Raw genomic sequence first — 25,179 nt, forward strand, 5'->3', positions numbered from 1 at the left:
TTTGAGGTGCCTGGGTGGCTCAGTCAGTTAAGTGTCCAACTCTTGATTTTGGCAGCTCAGGATCTCACCCTCATGAGATGGAGCCCCGAGCTCCATGTAAAGCTCCGTGCTAAGTATGAAGCTTGCTTAAGATTTTTTCTCTCCCTCTTGTTCTCCCCTCCCCTGCTTGTGTGCACACGCTCTTTCTCTCTCTCTTTCTTTCTTTTTTTTAATTTAATTTAATTTTTTTTCTTTTTTCAATATATGAAATTTATTGTCAAATTGGTTTCCATACAACACCCAGTGCTCATCCCAAAAGGTGCCCTCCTCAATACCCATCACCCACCCTCTCCTCCCTCCCACCCCCCATCAACCCTCAGTTTGTTCTCAGTTTTTAAGAGTCTCTTATGTTTTGGCTGTCTCCCACTCTAACCTCTTTTTTTTTTTTCCTTCCCCTCCTCCATGGGTTTCTGTTAAGTTTCTCAGGATCCACATAAGAGTGAAAACATATGGTATCTGTCTTTCTCTGTATGGCTTATTTCACTTAGCATCACACTCTCCAGTTCCATCCATGTTGCTACAAAGGGCCATATTTCGTTCTTTCTCATTGCCATGTAGTACTCCATTGTGTATATAAACCACAATTTCTTTATCCATTCATCAGTTGATGGACATTTAGGCTCTTTCCACAATTTGGCTATTGTTGAGTGTGCTGCTATAAACATTGGGGTACAAGTGCCCCTATGCATCAGTACTCCCGTATCCCTTGGATAAATTCCATCTCTCTCTCTCTCTTTCAAAAAAGAAGACATCAATTTTATTTTGTCTAGATTAGTGCATTTCTGAATATATTGAGAAATTTCTTTCTTCACCTTGAATAGTCACAATGCAGTCATTCCAAAGTTTCATGATGACCTACATCCCCCAATAATAGTCCCTCATTAGTTGGGTTTGGTGTGGTAAGCACAAAAGGAAAAGAAGACTGTTTCTGTTACTAGTATCCCAGGAAAGGAAAGGACAAGTTGCAGCTGAGCCATTGCTGTCCCATCAGGGCTATTTCTTATACTAGGAGAAAAAGAAAGGATGGATATATTTCTCAGCTTGATTTCATGACCATATACTGTTACAAATTACCCATTACCTGTTATCATTTCTTATGCACAAGCACAGCCTTAAAGATTTTCCAGGTGATGGCTTTGATCTTATTCCCCTTCACTACTACCTACTTTGAGGTCTGAGATAGGGTTTGGGGGAAGGTGATGAGCTTGAAAGAGAATAGACAGCTGGCCATCCCCAGATTTAGTACGACACCAGGTCAGCTAATGAAGAGTCACTTTGGTCAGAAAGTATTTGCTAGGGAAAGATCTTGAGCAATATCACAGATTGTGGAATTTAGGGGCAGCAAACATAGAGTGATGCTAATTCAAGTAAAGACACTATTCAGATACTTGAATGAAGTAAAAGAATGTTCCAATTGGCTTGAGAGATTATTGAGTGTGGTCTATACTGATCATATGCTGTTTTCAGATATTAGCTAGTGTTTGAAGATTGTAGGGGAAAAGTGAGTGTTTTAGTGGCTAGTGGGTTGTGTGTGTGTGTGTGTGTGTGTGTTAATTTATTCCACAGCACTACGATGGCATGAAAAAGTTAATATCTATTCATTCTAGTTTGGTTTCTAGCTCCATCTGTAGTCACAGGGTAGAGGAAGACATATTTCACTTGAGAAATATTAGTTTTAGGTAGGACTAGATTTTTAATTAATTATATCATAGATACCAGGATAAAGGAAATATGAGAGTATTACTGGATTATTAGAATAGCTATTCACTTTTAAAGACTCCTGGTACATCTAGGAGTTGCTTTAAAAATCATTTAATTTGAAGTCAGCTTTGAAAATTCCAAGAATGTGTTATCCATCAGTTTCCTTTGGAATGAAACTATGCAAATGGAATTTTAACTTAATTTTTAAAAAATGAATTGTCTTTGTTTTTTTCTCTGTGTTGTTTCTTACAGACCATTCATTCATTTAAGAAGCACTGTTTGGATTGTCTATCATGTGTAATGCAGTCTACTAGGGACTGGAATATATACAAAGATACAGAAGACAGAGTTCCCCACTAAAGGTGTTCACAGCGAGAGAAGATATGATGAAATGTGACTTTGAAGCTGGTGGAAACGTTACAAGGTGTTCTAATGTACATATAAGAACGGGCACACGGCTTCTCCCTTTCTTCTAGTGTCCACAGAGAGTATTTTATTAGTAGACAAGAGGAGTAAAATGCATTGATGTACCCCCTGAATATCTCCTAAGTCTTGGTCTTGTGTCTTACGTAAATAGTCACCTAGGAATTTTGCCATTGGGTAAAGAGACTGTTTCTTTTTGGGGTGGCATAGAGACTGCTAGATGCCACATAAGAAGGCTCGGTGGTGGTAAGAGCTGAAGGAATAGTGAGCGGACATTGTCCCGGGGAATCACATCCAAAAGGAGTACTGGTACTCTTTGGGAAGGCTGGCAGGACGCTCCTCTGACCTGTTTTCTACGTTCTGGACCGGCACCCCAGCACCACTGCTCTGCCTAACCACCCGAGGCCTCACAGTGGGGAGGATGGAGGAGAATGGGAAGAAGCAGGAAGACAATTCCGACTCCAGGCTGCAATGGGCCAACCTACAGACAGGACAGTTACAGGGACAGAGTGTAGCCACACTGATGCCATTAAAACCCTGAGAGATTTGGCTTAGGTTTTCTAGAAAAACAAAAAAGAAGCTGAAATACCCACTGGGGCAGTATGCCTAAGGGGGATGTGTGCAATGCTCTTGAAAATGTATTACCATTTCTGCTTCCAAAAGGAAGCAGGCCCTCTTTATTCCTTGACTCTACACATTCCTTGAATGTGTGTATTTGCCACTTTTAAGTCCAATAATAAGGAAAAAGTCCTTGCACGAACTATAAAGGAAGACTTTTATAGATACACTTAAATCTTTATGTCATGTCACTATGGACTGAGTTATGTTCCCCAAAATTCATACATTGAAGCTTCATCTCTAATGCGATTGTGTTGGCAGATGGGGTCTTTGGGAGGTATTTAGGTTTAGATGAAGTCATGAGGGTGGGACCCTCATGATGGGATCAATGCTTGATGATAAGAAGCACCAGAAAGCTCTCTCCCTAGGCTATGTGAGGACACAGGGAAAGGCAGCCATCTGCAAGGCAGGCAAACAGCCCTCTCTAAAACAGGAATCTGCGGTGCCTTGGTCGGAGACTTCTCAGCCCCCAGAACGGTGAGAAAATAAATTTCTGTTGTTTAAATGACTCAGTCGATGTATTTATTATGGCAGCCTAAGCCAATACACATGTAAAGGATATCAAAAATAACTAAGGACTCCATTTAACTTCTCCATGAAATTTCTGCTAAATGGTAATTAGAGGTAACAGTGTGGGCACTTCACTGGATGTGAAGTCACCTTTCTGTGTTTTGCTGTTTAATCTGTCCCTGCGTAAGGAGAGGAAAAAGTAAAAGAGGAGTAGTTCCTTGATTAATCACATACCGACATTCATCAGCCACGGACCGATGTGGCTCACGCGTAGAACTATTAAAAGTCATAAATCATACCTGACATCCTTTTTGAAACTTCTCTGGGGTTATCCAGTCTTCAAGCATCCTCAGAATGGAAACGCCCTATGGTGGAAAAGAATAGCAAATTGAACTAGTAAAGGATACCAGTGACCACTGTCGTGACTAGTATTTCACGATCATATGTGTGAGATTATCTCTTCAATATGACTCCACTAAATTACTTGGCTATCGCTCCATGGTTTTAAAATAAAAATAGCATTTGGCACACCTCCTGTATCTATGCTTCTAAAATAACAAAAAGGTCAAGAGTAGTTGATAAAGGGGCCATCATTTCAGAGACTTGGGGGTTAAATAATTATTGCACTTCATCAAATGAACCAGCAGATGGAGCTTTTCTAATGAAAGAGAACCATTAGAAAGACTTAGAAAACTCTTATTTTTCAGTGAATAAGGAAAGTAATTCCATGATAAAATTCTGGCTACTTCTTAAATTTATTTCAATACTTTTCAAAATACTACATTTTGTGGAAATAGTTGAGGAATTATCTGGTCAAATAGTTTAATATAGATACATCATTTAGGTATAAAATCCTTTTCAAAAGTAGTTCATCTCATTTGGTTTTATTTTGTCTGAAGAATCTAATGAATACTTCTGCTCTCTACTTTCTCTGCACATGTTATAAGATTAATACTAAAATGCACTATTGATAAATTTTTATATCCATTTTCAAGTAACTTGCCGGAAGAACATGTGCTTCTCCCCATCTGTTAGCAATTTTTACTGCAATTTATTAAGTATAAATTATTTTTGCACAGAGAAGACTAAAGGCTTAGAACATTTATTTCTGACCTAGTATCTTCAACCCATGGAATATCTAGGACTCGGAAAGAAACCGATTTAATAAAATATAAACATCTCCATGTGAGTAATTAGAATATCCTGTAAGTGGCCTAGAAATGTTCACTTTAACAGAAATATAAAAGAATCATTAGCAATATGAAAGAAAAATGAGAAAAGAAGCCTAAAAAGATGCTGTGGGAATGACAGGGAAAGCCAAAATTATGATGCTATAAATTTGAAGTAGCCATCTATAGAAGGCTTTTCTCACGTAAGCCATTTTATCTAGTATTCATTTTAATAATTAAAATATTTTGTCTTAAACAAAACTAGGCATTATCCAGAATAACAAACTGTATTCATTTCCAGTGGCTTTTGAGCAACTTAGCATAGTGGGTAAACCTTGAGCAGCAAAAGGGAAATAACTACATCGTGCTGCATGCAGGCATGAATACATTTGGAGGAGGAGCTGTAGGAAGGAAACACTGTGGGAGAAAATGGGTCGCTGCAGACCTTCAGTAGTTTTGCAAAAAAATTTCTTGGATAAAAATGCCCCATCTGCAACATGCTAATAACGTCATCTTTATGTCTTATATAAAAATGGATAAAAGGAATTCCTTCCAACTGAGTTGGGTTTCAGTTCTTCCTGGAAGCACTAAAGGATTCTATAGAAAAGATGTCCCCATATATGGCGTTTTCCAAAGACCACATAGCAGAAAAAGAAGATTCACTGTCTTTTAAAAATTCAGATAAAAGAATTTTAAATTTGAAGCTTAAAGTGTACATGTTCAGTTAGAATGAGAGAGGCTATAAACAAAAGTGAAGGGAGAAATCTTTCAGAGTCTGATTCAAAGTCTTGTGACAATGACCAGCATTGATCGTGTTGACCGAAAAGTACCAACTACTGAATATTCAGCATCCAGAATAAGTTCCACAGTTTCCTAAAGCCCATGAGCATAGTCTAACCTTCTTACCGTTTTTAGGCATTTACTAAAAGTCACTAAACAGGAAGATGCTCACAACAGTGTCCTATCTTCCCCACCTTGCTATAGGATATTCCATCAAAGACAGATGTTATTTCAGCAGGAGTTGTCACAGTGACAACAATTGGGTGCGAAGACATCAAAGAATCGTCCTCTTGTACAGGTAACACGTCTTCAAGTAACATCTGATCTCTCTGAAATGACACAACGCACCAAAGAAATACAGCACTTCCTCTATACTGGTCCATATTTCAAAATATCAGTGATATAAAATTGGGGGAGAATAAATATAAATTGCTCAAATTACTTAAGACAAGCGTTAGGTGTCCAAATGAATCACATGTTGCACTGATTCATCTGCATGGATTCCATTCCCTTCTTCTAGTATAATTCCTTTGACTTCGCCCCTATGTGACAGGCCAAGAAGACACAAGCATCTGTGAATTCTGTCTCTGCCACTTCTATGTGACTTTCGGACATGTGCCAAGCTTTTCAGGCCCTATTTCCGCACCTGTGCAATGGGCATGTTATCGCCTCACACCTTTGTTCTCAGAATTAAGTGAGGATACATGTTGATCTGCCAAAAACTAATGTTCGGGATTTCTTTTTTTCAGTCAACTAATCATTAGAATTTGGATGATTCGTAATTAATCAAAGAAAATATTAGCTTTTGCCATAGTTCATCATCTTCTCATTCCAATACTATGTTTTCTTGGCAAAATACAGTGGTTGAGAGGTCTAGCCATCTAGTCAGACTTCCACAGCTCATAACTCAATTTTTGCCATTTTCTAGATACGTAGGTTTAAGCAAGCTCCCGCACCCATCAAATAGCGATAATAATGGCATCTACTTTTTGGAATTGTTAGAGAATTCAATGAGATAATGCATGGTAAGCATTTGGCATAGTCTCTGGTGGAGTGAAACCCAACACATTAGCTGCTATTATTATTTTGATTCATAATCAATTAGATTCTGAAATCTCATTCTGTTAAATCATTACTTAAAAAAAAAATCAAAAGCCTTATTGGTCTTCGTTTATTAAAAATATTCCCCAAAGAGGAGCATACTATATTTACATTTTCCAATTTTGTGATTTCCATTTATAATAGACAAGGTACTATTGTCAAGTGATGACTGCCAATCAAGGTAATTTTGATCTGGACTTAAAACTTTGTGCACCTTTTATTTTATTTTATTTCCAACATATGAAATTTATTGTCAAATTGGTTTCCATACAACACCCAGTGCTCATCCCAAAAGGTGCCCTCCTCAATACCCATCACCCACCCTCCCCTCCCTCCCACCCCCCATCAACCCTCAGTTTGTTCTCAGTTTTTAAGAGTCTCTTATGCTTTGGCTCTCTCCCACTCTAACCTCCTTTTTTTTTTTTTTTCTTCCCCTCCCCCATGGGTTTCTGTTAAGTTTCTCAGGATCCACATAAGAGTGAAAACATATGGTATCTGTCTTTCTCTGTATGGCTTATTTCACTTAGCATCACACTCTCCAGTTCCATCCACGTTGCTACAAAGGGCCATATTTCGTTCTTTCTCATTGCCATGTAGTACTCCATTGCTTTGTACACCTTTTAGATGCAGAACGCATTCAGGTCTCAGGGTCAGGAAATTTGACTCTAGTCTTAGTTGTGCTACCAATTTTCTATGTGAGATTGGAAAGTTAGATTACCTTCCTGGGCATCAGAGTTTTCACCTGTAAAGTGAAGCTCCACTATTGTGGTACTTATCAGGCTCTCTTACAGTCTGTCTTTTTATTTATCTGTCCCCTCTACCCACCATACCCTTAACTGGGAGCTCCTTGAGGGCAAGAACTATGTTTTGTTCAGTTTTGGATACTCTGTAGTGTTCACTAAAGATAGAAGACTGAATGAGTGGATAAAGAATGAATGAATGGGGGCAACTTGGGTGGCTCAGTTGGTTAAGTGTCCTATTCTTGGTTTCGGCTCGGGTCAGGATCTCACAGATCGTGATTTTGAGCCCCACATCAGGCTCCATGCTGACAATGCGGAGCTTGCTTGGGATTCGCTCTCTTTCCCTCTCTCTCTGCCCTTCCCCTGCTCATGCTCTCTCACTCTCTCTCTCTCTCTCTCAAAATAAATAAATAAACTTAAAAAAAAAAAGGAATGAATGAATGATGATGAATGGGTGAATAAATGAGTTGGACCATGTGATTAAATTTCACTTAAGAACTGCATACTAAATTCTTTTGAAATTTCATTGGTGTTTTGAAATACTGAATTGGAATATTAAAATGTTATATATATATATATATATATATATATATATATGACAACAATTTAAAATGTTATACTTTCTTGCAATACCTTGATATAAGTATGGCATCAGGTTATTTTATAGAAAATAAAGGACAACATATTTTTTTCATTTATATAGTTTAGTTTCAATAAATTACAAAATCAACAATTTTCAACATATATGAGTGATTCCCAATTAGTGGAAAGTTTGTCCCCCAGGGAACATCTGGAAATATGTGGACACATTTTTGGTTTTACAACTGGGGAGGGAGGGTTACTTGTATCTCTATATGGGCCAGGGATGCTCTTAAATATCCTACAATACACAGGACAGCCTCCACCATTATCAAGCACTCCTGAATTATCTGGGCCAAATGTCAGTAGTTCCATGGTTGGAAAACCCTCATGTAGATTAAAAGTTCTAAAGCAGGAATTGTTGCAAGTTAACTTCTTCATATTTTAAGATAGCTTGTAGAATCGGCCAAAGGCTTCAAGTTTGTCTTTTTATTTTTTCCAGTAGAGGGCGGTAGTCTTATAGTACACAACTTTCTGTAATTCTCTACTTTTACACATCTACACATTTACACTTTCATATATACTAACAGACAGGCATACCTACACCATCTAAATAGAGATAAAGACAGATTTAGCTTTTCAGAAAAAAATCTTTAGGGTTCACAGATGCCTTTGTTCCAGGCCCCTCAGGGACATAAGGTAGGATAATGGTAGTTACATGTATTTTTAGGAGCTTTTAAGCTTACAAGAGAGAGAACAATGTTCTTCTTTTATAGAGGAGAGAACCAACTCAGGATACGTCACTTGCTCAAAGTCACATTCTCTGTAACACTAAGTTTATGCTCTTATTTCTTTACCACACTATTTCACCATAAGGTAAGTGGTTTGCAAAATGAGAGATTTTTCAAAGGACTAGCACTACAGACACTTAAATATAGAGCTGCATTGCCTAAGCTCATTATGGTTTTTTTCTTACTTTGACACATGTTATTAAGGGACTCTATCAAGGATATCCTTAGACTGGGCTGGTCAATTGCTCTCCGAGACCTCGGCACTCACCCTAAGCCAGACAGAGTTCAGTGGAGCTGACCGATTCTACTCCATACACACAACGGGCTTGGCCCCCCAGTTCACCATTGCACCAGGCCCCTGACTCGGGGACACTATCATTGTGTACAGGTCTCAGTCACTTTCATGAGGAAAATAGACATTTGGAGCTTATGTGTTTAGGACTCACCATTTGCCACTCTTTTTCTGCTTGGTTTACTCCCAGGAACTCAAAGAAGGAAGCAAAGCCTTCATTCAGCCACAAGTCTTCCCACCATTCCATGGTCACAATATTTCCAAACCACTGGAATTATAAGCAATAAAGAGATGGTTAAATTTTTATGCTTGTGGTAGAGAGGCCTAGACAATTTCAATACGTTTATTTGTCCATGAAAATGTCACTTGACACAGAAGTGGCAGGCATTGTACTTAATTAGCATTTATTTCCTGCATTATTTCTCCTGATTTTTTTCCACTTCTCCTGATTTTTAAATGATCTTAAATTCTCTTTCATTTATTGCCTTTACTTTAGTATCACCGGGACTATTTAAAGTCATAGCAAAGACTCCTGTATACTTACTACAAGCAAAACAATGTGTCTTAAAAGGTTTTTATGGTAAAATATTTAGTAGCACTAAGAAAGACTTTCAAGCAGGATATTCTGGTTGGCCGTTTTTTATTTGTCAAGTTATAATTAATTTCAGTTATTCCTATGGTCTTAAGCTACTTTAAAAAACAAGCGAAAATTTGAGGGGCATCTGGGTGGCTCAGTCGGTCAAGGGTCTGACTCTTGATTTTGGCTCAGGTCATGATTTTGTGGTTCGTGGGTTTGAGACCCGCATCAGGCTCTGCACTGACAGAGCCTGTCTCCCCCTCCCCTGCTTGTGTGTGCACTCATGCTTTCCCTCTCTCTCTCTCTCTCAAAAAAAAAAAAAAAAAAAAAAAAGCTGATTTGATGCTAAGATTCTATACCTGATGCACAAGTTCATGGGCCACCACACTGGCCACCCTCTGCCGGTTTGATGAAGCTGATTCCTGAGGGTCATAAAGCAAATTTGTTTCTCTGTAAGTGATGAGTCCCCAGTTCTCCATAGCCCCGGTGCCAAAGTCTGGAATAGCGATTTCATCTATGGAAAAAGAAACAGTCCCATGAGAAATACTTCTTTGCATTTGTTTATAACATTTCTTACCAAATTAAGTTCTTTGGATGAATGTGTTTTAAAAAGGCTAAAAATAATTTCTTAGAATAAAAAACAATAATCTATTTGTGTGAACTATTCAATCTTCATGCACTCAAACTTTCCATGGAATGTTTCCTGTTGACTCCAGATATCAATGTGTCTTCTATTTTTCAAAGAAGGATACTAATGGCAATGCTCTTTTCAGTCCTCTATAATATTATGTCTTTGTCTCTGTCTGTACTTCATTTTTATTAGAAGTGCAGGGCTTCGAAGTACACAGAGATATATTTCTATCCAGGGATGCAGAATATTAGAGAATATAAAATTCCACTTTTTCCCTATTTCTGTACAATTTATCAGCTCGATTCCCTACTAATTGAATAGGGTCCCATCCATTTGTGTGCACTAAAGAAGTTGGGTCAACATGAAATAAACTGTATTCTTTCTGAATTCTCTTCCAGACCTACCATGTCGGGTTCTACCAGGACTTTCTATTCTTTATTTTTGTTTGGGCCCATAATCTTAGATATAATGACAGGAAGAAGCGGTGCTGATCAGTTCCATGTTAAATCGCAAAACGGAAAATGTTGAGCTTGATTAGTGGACAGGATGCAATTTCTTCAGTTAATGAACTATAATAAAAAAATGTAATTTCTCTATTAGCACCCAGAATTTCAATGATTCTAGTTAAAATAAGGATTCCCAAACCTTTTTATAAAGAATGAAAAATGGGTATATTATCTTCAATAAAAATCAAGATTACAGCAGTTTTCTTTTTGTGTCATCTTCATTCTTAGGTTTGGCTATTTTGTCACAAGAACACCCACTTAAAGGGTGAAGAACTATTCCCTCCAAGGACCAGTATTTTCTATAACATTATGGAGTATAATTTGTACCTAATCTTTGAACAAAAGGACTTTTTTTGTGACCTGGTTTCTCTAGTGAGTATTAACGTTATAATTAATGAACTCTAGTGTAGTGTTTAATAAACACTACACTAGAGATCAGGAGGGAACAAATGCAGAAGTCATCTGTAAAAAAAAGTCTAGGAAACAGTTAATTCTGAAAGGGTTGAAATGCATTTTAAAGTATAAAGAAGGAGTAAGGGAGAATAAGGAAGAGAAAAGGAGCAGAGAGAATAAATTTCTAAGAGCTCCACTTCCCACTTTATCCTGGGTGGTACAAGTGAGATAAAGAGAGAAGAGACTTTTAAATTGATGTGCTTAACATTTTATTAAATATTATTCTGATTTTGATGAAAAGTTGTTTCTCTTCCTGTCTCTCTGTAATAGTTAGGAGCTGATGCCATTGAAGAGAAAACGGACCATCTACAAAGGTGCTCAGAGCCACAGCTATTCCCACTCAGAGAACCTGGCTTCCCAGTCACTTTGCACTGCTAATTTGTTAAAGTACAGGCATAAATTGAAATGGAGAAATCAATTTTGGGTTGGTTGGCGTTCTTGTTGCCTCCATTTTATCCCTTCAGACATCTATATGGATGTTTCATTTAAAGTCTTTGCAAATACCACGCAAGTTTACTAATAAAGCATTTTTGCTGTTGGTAGAAGTGTCATATCCACACCATTTCGATTATAGCCTTATTTTTATTTTAAAAAGAAAACGTTCCTCCCCCCAATAGAAAATATATATATATATATTTTTTTCATTCTAACTGCTGGAGAATCTAGAATTAGTCTTGTCCAATGGAAGGACGGGAAGAACATAGGACTCCGATAGCATCATTTATCTCTTTTAGTTATGAACTCATTGATGGAAGAGCAGCAATGTAAGCTATGGGAACAGTAATGACTTTGAAATCAACTAATCTAGGTTGCTATTTCTGGCTCCATTATTACCAGCGTCTGCAGTTCCACACAATACTTTAATCTTTATTTGGAAGTAAAAGTCTTTGCATTTAACAGGTAAGAACAGAGTAAGTATGGACATTATTCTTGGAGGAATCCAAAATGCATCTTTCAGGGTCTAGTAAATATTAGACACATATTTTAGGCATATAATAAAAAGACTAAGGGGTGACTATTAACTGAAAATGCTAAACCTGGAGGAAATGATTTAACTTAGGTGAAAGCAAAGGCAATATTAAAAATAAGAAAATAAAAAATGAGTCTCACCTAATTTAGGAAGAGCATAATCCATAGCAAAGTATTCTTCAAAATAATCAAACACAATTTTAGTTATGGTTGCAGCATATTCAGCTGTGTGCTTTTGCTCTGGCTGGACATATATAGTGAGCTATTAAAACACAAAAATTCAGTGAAAATTATTCTTTGATAAAACACAAAAACTATGACATATAACATAGTGGAGAGAAGGTGAGCTTTGCGGCCAGGTAGAGACTTGTTTGAATCCCAGGTCTTTATGGTTTTGGACAAATCACTTCACATCTCTGAGACTGATGTGTAAAGGAAATTATGCTGTATAACACTCTGAGTAATTTCAATAACTAGAAATTATGTAAGTCGCAACAGTTGGCATAGTGTCCAATATATTTTTTAAATGTTATTACTTTTTTCTATTTAGAACATATATTCTTAATATCTATGTGTACCTATTTTTCTATCAATTTCTCTCTCTCTCTCTCTCTCTCTCTTCTGTGTGTGTGTGTGTGTGTGTGTGTGTGTGTGTGTGTAATCTGTCTTTGAGGAAATGAGTCATGTGATTTTCTCATCTAAAGAGCCCTTAGATACATTTTTTTTTTTTTGCTTGCACTATTCACTACTGTCCAAATTACCCTTTTGATATTTTAACTATTTTACTCCCAGAGTCTAAAATACAGTGATTCAAAATTTTCTGAGAGGGAGGCATCTTGACAAACTACATCAATTCTCTATTTGCGTGCCTATGACATGATTTATAAATCAAATCCAAGTATAAACTTTTTACCCCCCAATTTCAAGCATGTATGACCCAGAATAGCCAACACAATATTGAGGGAGAAAAACTAAGTTGGAAGATTGATACTACCTGACTTAAAGACTTACTATAAAGCTATACTAATCAAGACAATGTGGTATTAGCAAAAGAATAGACAAATAGATCAGTACAACACAGTAGAGGGCCCAGAAATAGACCCAATAAAAATAGTCAAATGATCCTTGACAAGGAAGCAAAGGCAATACAATGGAATACAGATCATGTTTTTAACCAATGGTGCTGGAACAACTGAACTTCCACATGCAAAAAAATGAATTTAGATACTGACCTTATGCCCTTCACAAAAATTAACTTAAAATGGATTGCAGACCTAAATGTAAAAGGCAAAACCGTAAAATTCCTAGAAGATAACATGGGAGAAAACTTAGATGACCTTGGGTATGAAGATAACTTCTTGCAACACCATGAAAGAAATAATTGATGATTTGGACTTCATTAAAAACTTCTGGTCTGTGAAAGACAATGTCAAGAGAATGAGAAGACAAGCCACAGACTGGGAGAAAATATTTGCAAGAGACATATCTGATAAAGGACTGCTACCCAAAATATACAAAGAGCTCTTAAAATTCAACAAGAAGAAAACAAACAAGCTGATTAAAACATGGGCCAAAGACCTTAACAAACACCTCATCAGTGAAGATACAGAATTTGCAAATACGTACACAAAAAGATGCTCCCCATATGTCATCAAGGAGATGCAACAGTAAGGTACGACTGCACACCCACTAGAATGCCAAAATTTGGAACACTGACAACAACAAATGCTAGCAAGGACATGGAGTTCCCATACATTGCTGCTGGGAATGCAAAATGCTACAGCCGCTTTGGAAGACAATTTGGAAGTTTCTGACAAAACTAAACATACCTTTACTATATGATGCAGTAATTGTGCTCCTTTGTATTTACCTAAAGATTTTAAAACATGTCCAACAAATACTTGCATGTAAATGTTTATAGCGGCTTCACTCACAATTCCCAACACTTGGAAGCAACCAAGATGTCCTTCAATAGGTAAATAAACTGTGGCCGATCCAGACAATGGAATATTACTCTGTGCTAAAAAGAAATGAGCTATCAAGCCATGAAAAGACAGGGAGAAACCTTAAATACATATTACTAACTGAAAGAGGCCAATCTGAAAAGGCCTCGTACTGTATCACTCCAACTATATTAATTTTGGAAGAGGCAAAACTATGGAGACAATAAGGAGATCAGTAGTTGCTAGGGGTTAGAAGGTGGAGGAAGAAGGAAATATGAATAAATGGACCACAGAGGATTTTTAGGGCAGTAAAAGTAATCTGTAGGATATAACAATGATACAAAAATAACATTATACATTTGTCCAAATCCATAGAATGTACAATGCCAAGAGCGAACCCTATGGTAAACTATGGATTTTGGATATTATGATGTGTCAATGTAGGTTCATCTTTGTTGTAAAAAAAAAAAATGTACTATTTGGAGGAGTGATAGTGATAATGGGGGAAGGGATGCATATGTGGGAGCAGGAGGTATATGTAAAATCTTCATACCTTCCCTTCAATTTAATTGTACACTTAAAACTTCCCTAAAAAAAGTCTTTTAAAAATAACTTTGAGGAATTCAAGTGAAGCGTACTTGCTAAACTTATGGCCAGATTCAAAACCCTCAAGTAAAGCAAAATATGCAGTCATTTGGTAAATCCAATCCCATCTACCTAATGGCACAGGTGACCCATAATTTTAAAAAAGGAAAAAAGAAAGAGAAATTATGCCTACTTTCTTCCTTTATTATGCCAAAAGCATTGCTAATTTTGGTATTCTTATAGGCATGGATCTTGAGCCATTTTTTCTCAGCTGTGAACAACAGTGGAAAGATCCAATAATTTAATGGACAAATACCAGAGTGCCTGGGTGGCTCAGTCAGTAAAGCATCTGACTCTTAATTTCGGCTCAGGTCATGATCTCATGGTTAGTGGGATCGAGTCTCGAGTCAGGCTCTGTGCTGACAACTCAGAGCCCGCTTGGGATTCTCTTTCCCCCTCTTGTTCCACCCCTCCCCCATGTGCACACACACACTCTCATTTTCAAAATAAATAAACATTTTGTAAAAAGCAAATAAAGGACAAGTACTGAAAGAGCATCCCTGAAATTACCAGTGCTGGTTCACTGTTCCCACATCCACTGGGTCATTGACATTCTTGCTTTATTTGCAAAAGTAAAGATGTGTTCATCTTCATCTCTAAAGGCAACACTATTCACTCAACTATCATCGCAACATCCTTTGAGGTTTGTTTTTGGTTTTTTTCAGCTGTCAGGATAGATGATACATTTTCTCACTGTTTTCTCTTTCTATGGAAACAATGACATGCATTTTCCAAGAAGTTCAGTGAAACTAAGGATCCAGTCGGTGGCCACTGTACAGAGCAGAGGTAGTTGCCCCCTGTGAAATCAAAACTATCATGACTAGACAGGATGGCTCCATTAGATGCAGAAATTCTGAGAATTTTTCATCTGTGAATTAATTAGGGTGTCAAAACTCCCTCAGAATTTCTACTACATCTATTCTCATTAAAAAACTTCAGGAAGGTAGTTCCATCATGACTTCCTCCACTGTTATTGACACCCTACTTCTGTGCCACACATAATGTTTGAACAATGAAACGTTGAGAAAGAGGGAGAAAGAGGAAGAAGCGATAACAGTGAGTCCCTAGACTCACCGTTGAGAGTTAAGAGGAAGAAGAGATAACAGTGGGAACCCCAGGTGGAAAATGGGGAAGAGAAAGACTGTGCTCTTTGTACCAGATCTTCTTTCCCATGCTAGTGGATCAACTCCCTTTAAGCACAATGCTTCTGAGACAACATATTCTGTTTTTTCTCACTCTCTAGACTTCTGTTGGTAGATTGATATTAATGTGGATTCAATCAATGAAAGTAGTCCTTTCTTCCTTTGTTTCTGAGAAACTCAAGCCCCCAGAGCTATGTTCTGTCTTCATAGTCTAACCAGTCTGAAGATCACATGGGATCCATGACCCTTATTTTGAAGGGTCATCGATCATATTTTATGACCATTGCTCTGATCAACTGAGCTAAGCAATCACAGAATATACAGATTCAGACATGAATCTGGTAACATAACCAGCCAAAGTTTATCTACAAGCATGTCCTATATCTGCTATATATAAAAGACGGCCAACTGCCAACATGGTGTGCCATTTGAAGCTTCAAAATCCTTTCATGTGGCATCCATTTCATAGCAGGTCATCTGTGATGTTCAGATTTGCTGATTCAAGGGTTCTTCCCTCTGCTGCTGCCTTCACTCATCCTCTGCTCAGCCCTTCCTGCTCTCTGACCTCGTCTTCAACTCATGCTCCATCTGTATCTCCCGCTCCTTTCTGTGGGCTTTAGTAAAGGTGGCTAGCCTTCCTCCACCATCAGCCACCATCTGTCCATGAGAGAGTTCAGGAAATTACCCCAAATTGTCATCACTTTGAAATAATTGCCATCTTTCTTGTTTATGTGTTTGCTTTACTGTGATGATTTTTTTTAAGTATATGACGGGCAATATTGAAACAGCTTGGAATGAGAAAGAAGAGATGCGTGCATATTCTTTCTTCTTGCCTTCTGAGTCATATATCTTTTATTATTCAAGGACTCTATTAAAGGTCAAATATCAAGTTTATATATAAGCTTTACAACCTTATATATAAATACAAAGTTTGTAAGGCTCTAAGAACCTAATTTGTATGCAAATATTTAGTTTGCAGAGGCAGCAAGTTCCCCAAGTAAATTAAATGACCAAGGTATACCACTGTTGGATACCATGAGTCGTATCTCGAAGTACTGAATCTATGGAGCTAGTGTCCGATTTAAAGTCTGTGCCTTCTAATGCATATATTCAGCTGATTATTCTTTTGGGAAGAGTGATACACCTGAGTTATCGTTGTTGTTACTTTTCTCTGATCATATGGGAACTGCCTGTAAAGAAGGCTTGCAGAGTTCTTAATATTGTCCCTTTCATTCAAGGATCTCCAGGAATTTGAGAGGAGGAATTTACGTCCATGAGAATTAGGAACCTGATTGGTTGCTGCCATTTCCTTTATGTGTCATCATTATGATTAATCATTAGTCCCACGGAGTACTTTAAAATTTCCAGGTAATGGAAGAAGCACTTTCCATGCAGTGTGTCACTCTATGCATCAATTCTGTGAATCTGAGACTATTAACAGTAATAGAATATCTTGCATCACTGACAAGTTTCACTACTCCAGTTTTCACAATGATAAAATCCAAAGCGTTCTGAAAATATAAAGCTTTTTGTGTTCAGAGAAAACTAATTTTGCAGACTCATCTGACCTGAACAAATGATAGTTTTTTCTAATCTTTATTTTTCCCACCACAAAAACAGTGCTGCAGAAATTAGTATTTCTCTTTGACTGTAAGGTGCTGCCCCAGATCCTGCTGTAGTTATTCAAAACTATGCAGTATTTGTACCATTTGACCTTCACAAATCAGAAAATTGCTGAATTTTAACATGCAACTAGCCACATGGTTTTAGAGAAGAATTGTAGACCTCTACATCAGACTTTACAGTTTGAAGGGTTTTAAAAAGAAACCCTCATGTGTACACGAGACCAATGAAGACTAGGGCGAAACTGACTAGGATTCAGCCCAAAGTTTGGTCTTTACTGTATCATACTGCCTCTTTTCTCTACCCTAAGAATGACACCTGACTTTCCCTAGCTGCAAAATAGGAATAACAGCACCTATCTTGTGTGGTTGTGAACATAAAATAAGCTAGTATATGAAGCAGTGTTTGACATGTGAGAGTTTTATGCGTCCCATCGAGAAGACTAGTATCATTGCAGGTAATGTACTGAATTATTAACCTCTGTGATTTTCTTTGTCTGCACTTCCTTATAGGTGAGTGATATCCACATTACCAGTAGAACATTAAGAGAATACAGGGGGGAAAAAAGTGGAGTTTTTCACTTCCCAAATAGGCGTTCCATGCCCACACAATAAACTTGAAAGCCAAAAGCTTTTGACTTGCAAAAGTCTCATTAGAAAGGCTTTTAGGGACTGCTGGGTGGCTCAGGTGGTTAAGGTTAAGCGTCTGACTCTTGATTTTAGCTCAGGTCACCATCTCACTGGGAGATCGAGCCTGGCATCAGGCTCTGTACTGACAGCACAGAACCTACTTGGGATTCTTTCTCTCCCTCCCTCTCTCTCTGCCCTTCCCCTGCTCATACTCTCTAAATAGACAGTCAGACAGACAGACAGACATAGAAAGCAAGCAAGCAAGAAAAAAGTTTTTTAGAAAAAAAGCAGAAGGCCAAGAAAAAAAGCAAACCATAGAACTTATGCTGTAACAATGGACTGGAATGAGAACAGAGGAAGATCCAGACAGCTTTCCCTCAAAAAACTACAAGAGAGTTACTTGTGCCAGTTCATTTGAGTCAAAATTTAAGTTGTTTGGTGCCTGATGATTACAACTGCTGCAGAATTTTCTTAGAACAAAAACCAAACATTAAAGAAGTCTAACTTACCTCATAGAATTTTATATTTTAAATTAGTATTATGTTTATCTTTTTGTAAATTTAAATTAAGAATATGAATCGTTAGCAATCTTCTATGGCTTCCTGGATTGAATACATGCTTTGGGGGAAGATTAAGAGCCATTAATTTCGAATAGCCCTTCCAATAAAGGAAGGCATCTTTTTAAAAAACTCATAAAAATGTTATTGAAATTAAACTCATTCTGAAAACTTTACAAAGCCACAGCAAACATGTCTTTTTAAAATAATAAAATAAACCTATGTCAAAAACAGCTCTGAGGCAGAAAATTGTCATTAGAAGGAGAACTGCTACAGGTAAGATCCACTGGCGAATACGACAATGAGTGGTCGAAGTTTTAAGGAGAAATAGGATATGTACATAACCTTTAATTATCTCTCCCTGCATATACTTATTAATTGCTGAGGTGGCTATAATATATATCCATAAATTCTTTGATAGTCCTCCCTCCCGGAAGTGGAGTTTAATCCCTTTCCTCTTGGGAATGGGCTATACTTAGTGATCACTTGTAACAGATAGAATATGGAAAAGAAAAATAGTAATTTATACTAGGGAAACCTGGCAGATACCACCTGAACCAAATGACCAAAGTTAGCATCACCAACAATAAGTTGTGTTGATAGCATGTGTCCCCTGATATGATCTAATGAGAAGTGTACCTTTTCTCTGAGGTATTTTCCCTCCAAATCCAAACCCCACTCTAATCATGAGAAAACTTCAGGGATATTGAGGGATATTGTACAAAATATCTGACCAGTCCTCTTCAATAATATCCAGATTATTAAAAACAAGGAAAGATGGAGAAAATGTCATAGACTAGACAAAATTAAGGAGACATCATGACTAAATACAATGTAGTATAATCTATTGGATCCTGGAACAGAAAAAACACATTAGTGGAAAAACTGGTAAAATTAAAATAAAGTCTGTAGTCTAGTTAATAGTTTTGTACAAATGCTAATATCTTAGTTTTGATGAATGTATGATAAATGGTTTTGTAAGATGTTAACTTTGGAGGAAGCTGGGTAAATGTTACATGGGAATTCTCTTGTATCTTTGCAACACCTGTACATCTAAAATTATTTCAAAATAAGAAGTTTAAAAATATATGAGTATGAAAACAGTAAAACTTATTTCTAAGAAGACTATTTCCATGTAGGAGAATGCATAAATTAAAATCCATGGCATAAAACCAAAAACTGCTCTAAAATATAAAGTTTATTTTTAAAAGCCCCATGATATACATATTCCCTGCCCTCAGTCTTTCCAATCCAGACAAATGGACCGAGCCAGAAGCAAGTAAGAAGACATAGGCAGTAGGAAGGATTCATTCAAAGGTATAATTCTATTCAGGAATCATCCTATAACATTTTGGAAGCAGGCACAATACAACCTCTTCCACTGAGTCAATCAAATTAATATGGTTATAGTATAAAACTAATTAAATGGACAATACCAGCCTCTCTTAGTGAGTAGTCCCCCTCAACTTCCTCCCTCTGATCATGAAAGCCAAGGAATTTGACTACAGTTGAATTAATCTCTAGCAAAGTAACTGCTCCTTTTTTGCACATCCCTCTTTACAAAAGACGGAGGTCAAAAGCCCAAAGAAACCCAAGTCCTAATTAGAACTTACTGTTTCTCAGGAACGGGGTCACTCTTACCATTTAATTTGTCCTGAATTTGGTTCCTGGAAGACTAGTGCCAAGCTAAAAAGTCTAGCAAAGTTATTGAGGTCATAGGTCAAATGTACTTCAGATGGCATCACAAAACTAATAACTTAGAATGATTTTTATATATGGTAATATAGGCAATTTTCCTTTTTCCTTTTTTTTTTTTTAACATTTATTTGTTATTGAGAGACAGAGACAAAGCATGAGCATGGGAGGGGCAGAAAGAGTGGGAGACACAGAATCCGAAGCAGGCTCCAGGCTCTGAGCTGTCAGCACAGAGCTTGACGCGGGGCTTGAACTCACAAACTGTGAGATCATGACCTGAACTGAACACGGACACTCAACTGACAGAGCCACCCAGGTGCCCCTAATTTTCCTTTTTTCTACTTGCTTTCTTCCAGCCACATTTCTATAATGTATGGGTATTAAACCTATAACTTAAAAATATATTCATAATCCACGTTGTTGTGGATTTGAAAATGGAATGCAATACAGCCCAATTGAAAACTTTGAACTAACCTAAGAGGTTAATGACATGTTTATCAAGGATATTGCTTCCCAAAATTTGACTCCTATATAAACAATAGAAGTACATTTTATTGATAGTTTGGGAGTTAATTCAAAAGTCATATAATCTCTACATTTTGTACTAATTGTTTTTCTAGAGTAGAATCCAGTGATTTCATTTATTTTATTTTTTCATCCCCCATAAATTATTTATTTTATAACTGGAAGTTTGTACCTTGTGACCCCCTTCACCCATCATATGTACCTCCCAACCCCTCCTCTGGCAACAACCAATATATTCTCTGTAACTACAAGCCTGTTTTCTTGGTTTGTTTTTATTTTTGTTTTTTAGCTTCCACATGTAAGTGAAATCATACAGTATTTGTCTTTCTCTGACTTATTTCACTTAGCATAATGCCCTTGAGATCCACCTATGTTGTAACAGGTGGCAAGACTTCTTTAATGGCTGAATAATATTTCTGAGTGTGTGTGTGTGTGTGTGTGTGTGTGTATTTATACACTTGTCCATCAACAGACACTTAAGTTGTTCACATATCTTGGCTATTGTAAATAATGCTACAATGCAATGGAAAAAAGACAGTCTCTTCAGCAAGTGGTGTTGGGAAAACTGGACAGCAACATGCAGAACAATGAACCTGGACCACTTTTTTACACAATACACAAAAATTAACTCAAAATGGATGAAAGACCTAAATGTAAGACAGGAAACCATCAAAATCCTGGAGGAGAAAACAGGTAACAACCTCTTTGACCCTGGCCATAGCAACTTCTTACTACACATGTCTCTGGAGGCAAGGAAAACAAAAGCAAAAGTGAACTATTGAACTTCATCAAGATAAAAAGCTTCTGCACAGTGAAGGGAAGAATCAACAAAACTAAAAGGCAGCCTACAGAATGGGAGAAGATATTTGCAAATGACATATCAGATAAAGGGTTAGTATCCAAAAATCTATAAAGGACTTATCAAACTCTACACCCTCCAAAAAACAAATAATCCAGTGAAGAAATGGGAAGAAGACATGAATAAACATTTTTCCAAAGAAGGCCTCCAGATGGCTAACAGACACATGAAAAGATGTTCAACATCCCTCATTGTCAGGGAAATACAAACCAAAACCACAATGAGATGCCACCTCACACCTGTCAGAATAGCTAAAATTAACAACTCAGGAAACAACAGATATTGGCAAGGATGCAAAGAAAGGGGAACACTTTGCACTGTTGGTGAGAATGCAAACTGGTGCAATCACTCTGGAAAACGGTATGGAGGTTCCTCAAAAAATTCAAAATAGAACTACCCCACAACCCAGCAATCATACTACTAGGTATTTTTCCAAAGGATACAGATGTGCTGATTTGAAGGGTCACATGCACCCCAATGCTTACAGAAGCACTATCAATAATAGCTAAATTATGGAAGGAGCCCAAATGTCCATCAACTGATAAATGGATAAAGATGTGGAATATTACTCGGCCATCAAAAAGAATGAAATCTTGCCATTTACAACAATGCAGATGGAACTAGAATGTATTATGCTAAGCAAAAAAAGTCAGAGAAGGACAAATACTATTTGATTTCACTCATATGTGGAATTTAAGAAATAAAACATATGAACATAGGGAAGGAGACAAACCATAAGAAACCCTTAAATACAGAGAACAAACTGAGGGTTGCTGGAGGGGAGGTGGGTGGGGGGAATGGGCTGAATGGGTACTAAGGAAGACATTTGTTGGGATGAGCACTAGGTGTTATACATAACTGAAACCATTATTACACTATATCTTAATTAACTTGGATTTAAATAAAATTTAAAATAAAAATAAATAAAATATAATAATTAAATTAAATTTTAAAAATAATGCAACAATGAACACAGGGGTGCATATATCTGTTCAAGTTAGTATTTTCATTTTCTTTGGATAAATACCTGAAGATATTACTTAAAGATTTTACTGACTTTAAAACCCTGAAACAATCAACTAAACCTGAAAAAGCCCTCAGCAGACTTCTTACCAACAGAGTTATAAAAAGTCTTTCCATCAAAGGCTAGCCTCAATTATTGCTAAATTTTATTTTTCAGGACTGAATCAAAATGCATTGCAAATAATATTCAATAAAGGAAATATACAAAGTTAAAAGTCTTTTGAGCTACCTTCCAAACTCAGTTACCTTTCTTCTTAACAGTTTTTTTGGGATGAATCCTCTATTCCAATTTTTTCTCATGAGCAGTAAGGACATTTTAAGCATAACGAATGGTTCAACTACTAATACCTGCTGTGTAAATAATACCTGCTAGTAAACAATTCAGAAGAATATAGGTCTGGATTCTCTGTTTATTGATATAAAGGAACTTTTGCCAGAATGGTGAACATACCCAAGGGTTTAATCAGGGTACTACTGATTGTTGATTGCACAATATAATCCGATTATGAATAGCAAGTGATTAATGTCCCAAAATAACACTGTCAGAAGCAAAGTATCTTTTGATTCATGAAATTTCTACTAAAAGTATCGCATTACACAAAAGCTACCTAGTTCCATTTTTTAAAAACTGAAATAGAAGTATAGGGACTTTGGGTCGAGATGGTACAGTAAATTAAAAATTTGATGTACCCCCACATACTGAAATGATAGATGCAATGGAAAAATGGAAAACCCATAAGACATATCAGGACTTTAAACAACATAAATATCTCCATAAACTTGATAAAAATACAAAGCAGATGGCAGGACTGAAGCCATAAGCTTGTTGGTAATTAGTAACGGGTTACTGGGGATCAGAGCCAGATTATGCTTTGGAAATCATGTTTTATTTTAAACTTGAACTACTGATTTCTGATTGTTTTCTCATAGCTTTCTATTTTATGGTGATCATATCTTCTTGAATCTGAGAGTAATAATTAAAGGTTGTACAGGTGAGAAAGTTTAATTTTTTATGGCTTTTTTTGGAATTCTCTTTAGTTTCCCCAATCATTACTATTGGCCCCCAGAGTGTTTTTTTGTTTATTTGCCTTGGATTTTCTTTTATGTTGTTTGTTTTCCTCAGATGCCTGTTTATCTTAAATTGTCTGTTCAGCTCTAAGAATGTAGTACTGAGGCTGGTTTGCATTTCCATTGATGTCACATTTAAGTATATTTAAGTAGGTCGGTTTCCCCTTAATTTTTTCTAGAATGGGAGATTGTACTGGGGCACCTGTGCTTGAGTGTTAACTGTTAGATTTCAATTTAGAGTGAGTGGGTAGGAAAAGCCAGGCAGGGAACCTCTCAAATGCCAATGAGGCAGAATTTACCATAAATTGGCATTCATACTAGATGCCTTGCAAGTTCTCTAGTAAGGGTTCTGTCTACCTTTTGTAGAAAACAGCCCTACCAGGTTTTGCAGGAGGGAAAAATCTGGTTGCCTGTCTTCTGTAGATGGGGTGGAAGGGAAGGGCCTGTACTTTGTTTAGCTCCATGTTTCACTTTCACTGAATTCTCCCAACCCAGAGTCTCTGGGAAGTGTCCAAAGAGATTATAGCATTCTGTTTCCCTTTTACCAAATAGATCATCAGAAAGCAATATATTATGACAATATTCATTTCCCACCCAAATGGTGAAAACTTAACCAAATTTACAACAGAATAGTATGCACTCAGCTCTGATATTTAAGAAATATTTACCACTCAAAGATACCATTGGGATCTTCTGCCAAATTGTATTTTCCATTATGTCATCTAAAACCTTTATACAAAATCCACCATTAGAGCTCAGCTAACTAACTGGTATGGGCTCTGATGACTCATCCAGCCACTATCACACCTTACAAATAAATATCCTTGGTCAGAGGACCAGGTGCATTGGAAATGCAAACTCACCGTCACTATAGGAAATAACTCCAAGTACGCTGTCAGTTGCTGATGAGTTGACTGCATTTTCTTTTTCTCTTATTATTATTATTTTTTTAAATGCTTATTTATTTTTGAGGGAAAGAGAGCATGAGTGGGGGAGGGGCAGAGAGAGGGGGACAGAGGATCTGAAGCAGGCTCTGTGCTGACAGCATACAGCTGGAGTTCATGAACCATGAGTTCATGACCTGAGCCGAAGTCAGACGCTTACCCAACTGAGCCACTCAGGTGCCCCTACATTTTCTTTTTATGCAATTACATCATCACTAGTGAATTGTTTAAGCCTTCTGCTTTGCCTTGTCATTTCCACCCAAAATAAAAAACTTGCCCAAAAAGCAATCATTAGGTTTTTAAAAAATTGGTGTAGAACACACCTGCACATGATGAGAAACATTCATGCAACTGAATTGCAGGTGATGAAGAAAGCACCTGCAGATAAAAATTCTATGACTGTGGGGAGTCTGTAAGAAAAACCAAGCTGAACTACTGCTTTCACCTCTATGTTAAGCAGGAGGAGTGCCAGCAAGGACATTCAGCCCAATATAGAAAAAACAATTTCCTCTTTCTAGCAGCATTTCTTTCTTACCCCTACTATTATCTATTAGCCCCCGGCAGTGCTCTTTACCATGACTGAAGGTCACATCAAAGCAACACGTGTGGTAAGGGATGACAAAATTCAGCATGATATACAACCCCTT

At 37.1% G+C, this 25,179-nt stretch overlaps 1 protein-coding gene and 1 long non-coding RNA gene across 2 annotated transcripts in view; one reads left to right on the forward strand and one right to left on the reverse strand.

Moving 5' to 3' along the window:
* The window catches only part of LOC115512320 (glutamyl aminopeptidase), an 86,788-nt gene that overhangs the window by 44,889 nt on the left and 16,720 nt on the right, over nt 1–25,179 (reverse strand). The window contains exons 4-8 of the mRNA XM_030313253.1: nt 12,021–12,141; nt 9,680–9,834; nt 8,898–9,011; nt 5,435–5,569; nt 3,591–3,656 (exon numbers count right to left, since the gene is read on the reverse strand). Of these exons, the coding sequence (XP_030169113.1) occupies nt 3,591–3,656; nt 5,435–5,569; nt 8,898–9,011; nt 9,680–9,834; nt 12,021–12,141 (591 nt within the window). The remainder of the gene's footprint in view (nt 1–3,590; nt 3,657–5,434; nt 5,570–8,897; nt 9,012–9,679; nt 9,835–12,020; nt 12,142–25,179) is intronic.
* Nucleotides 1,998–11,448, forward strand: LOC115512321. The gene is made up of 4 exons (XR_003968364.2): nt 1,998–3,258; nt 5,445–5,538; nt 10,686–10,829; nt 11,185–11,448. It is a non-coding gene; the product is annotated as an uncharacterized LOC115512321 (long non-coding RNA).

This window comes from Lynx canadensis, chromosome B1 (genome assembly GCF_007474595.2).
Source record: "Lynx canadensis isolate LIC74 chromosome B1, mLynCan4.pri.v2, whole genome shotgun sequence".
NCBI lineage: Eukaryota > Metazoa > Chordata > Mammalia > Carnivora > Felidae > Lynx > Lynx canadensis.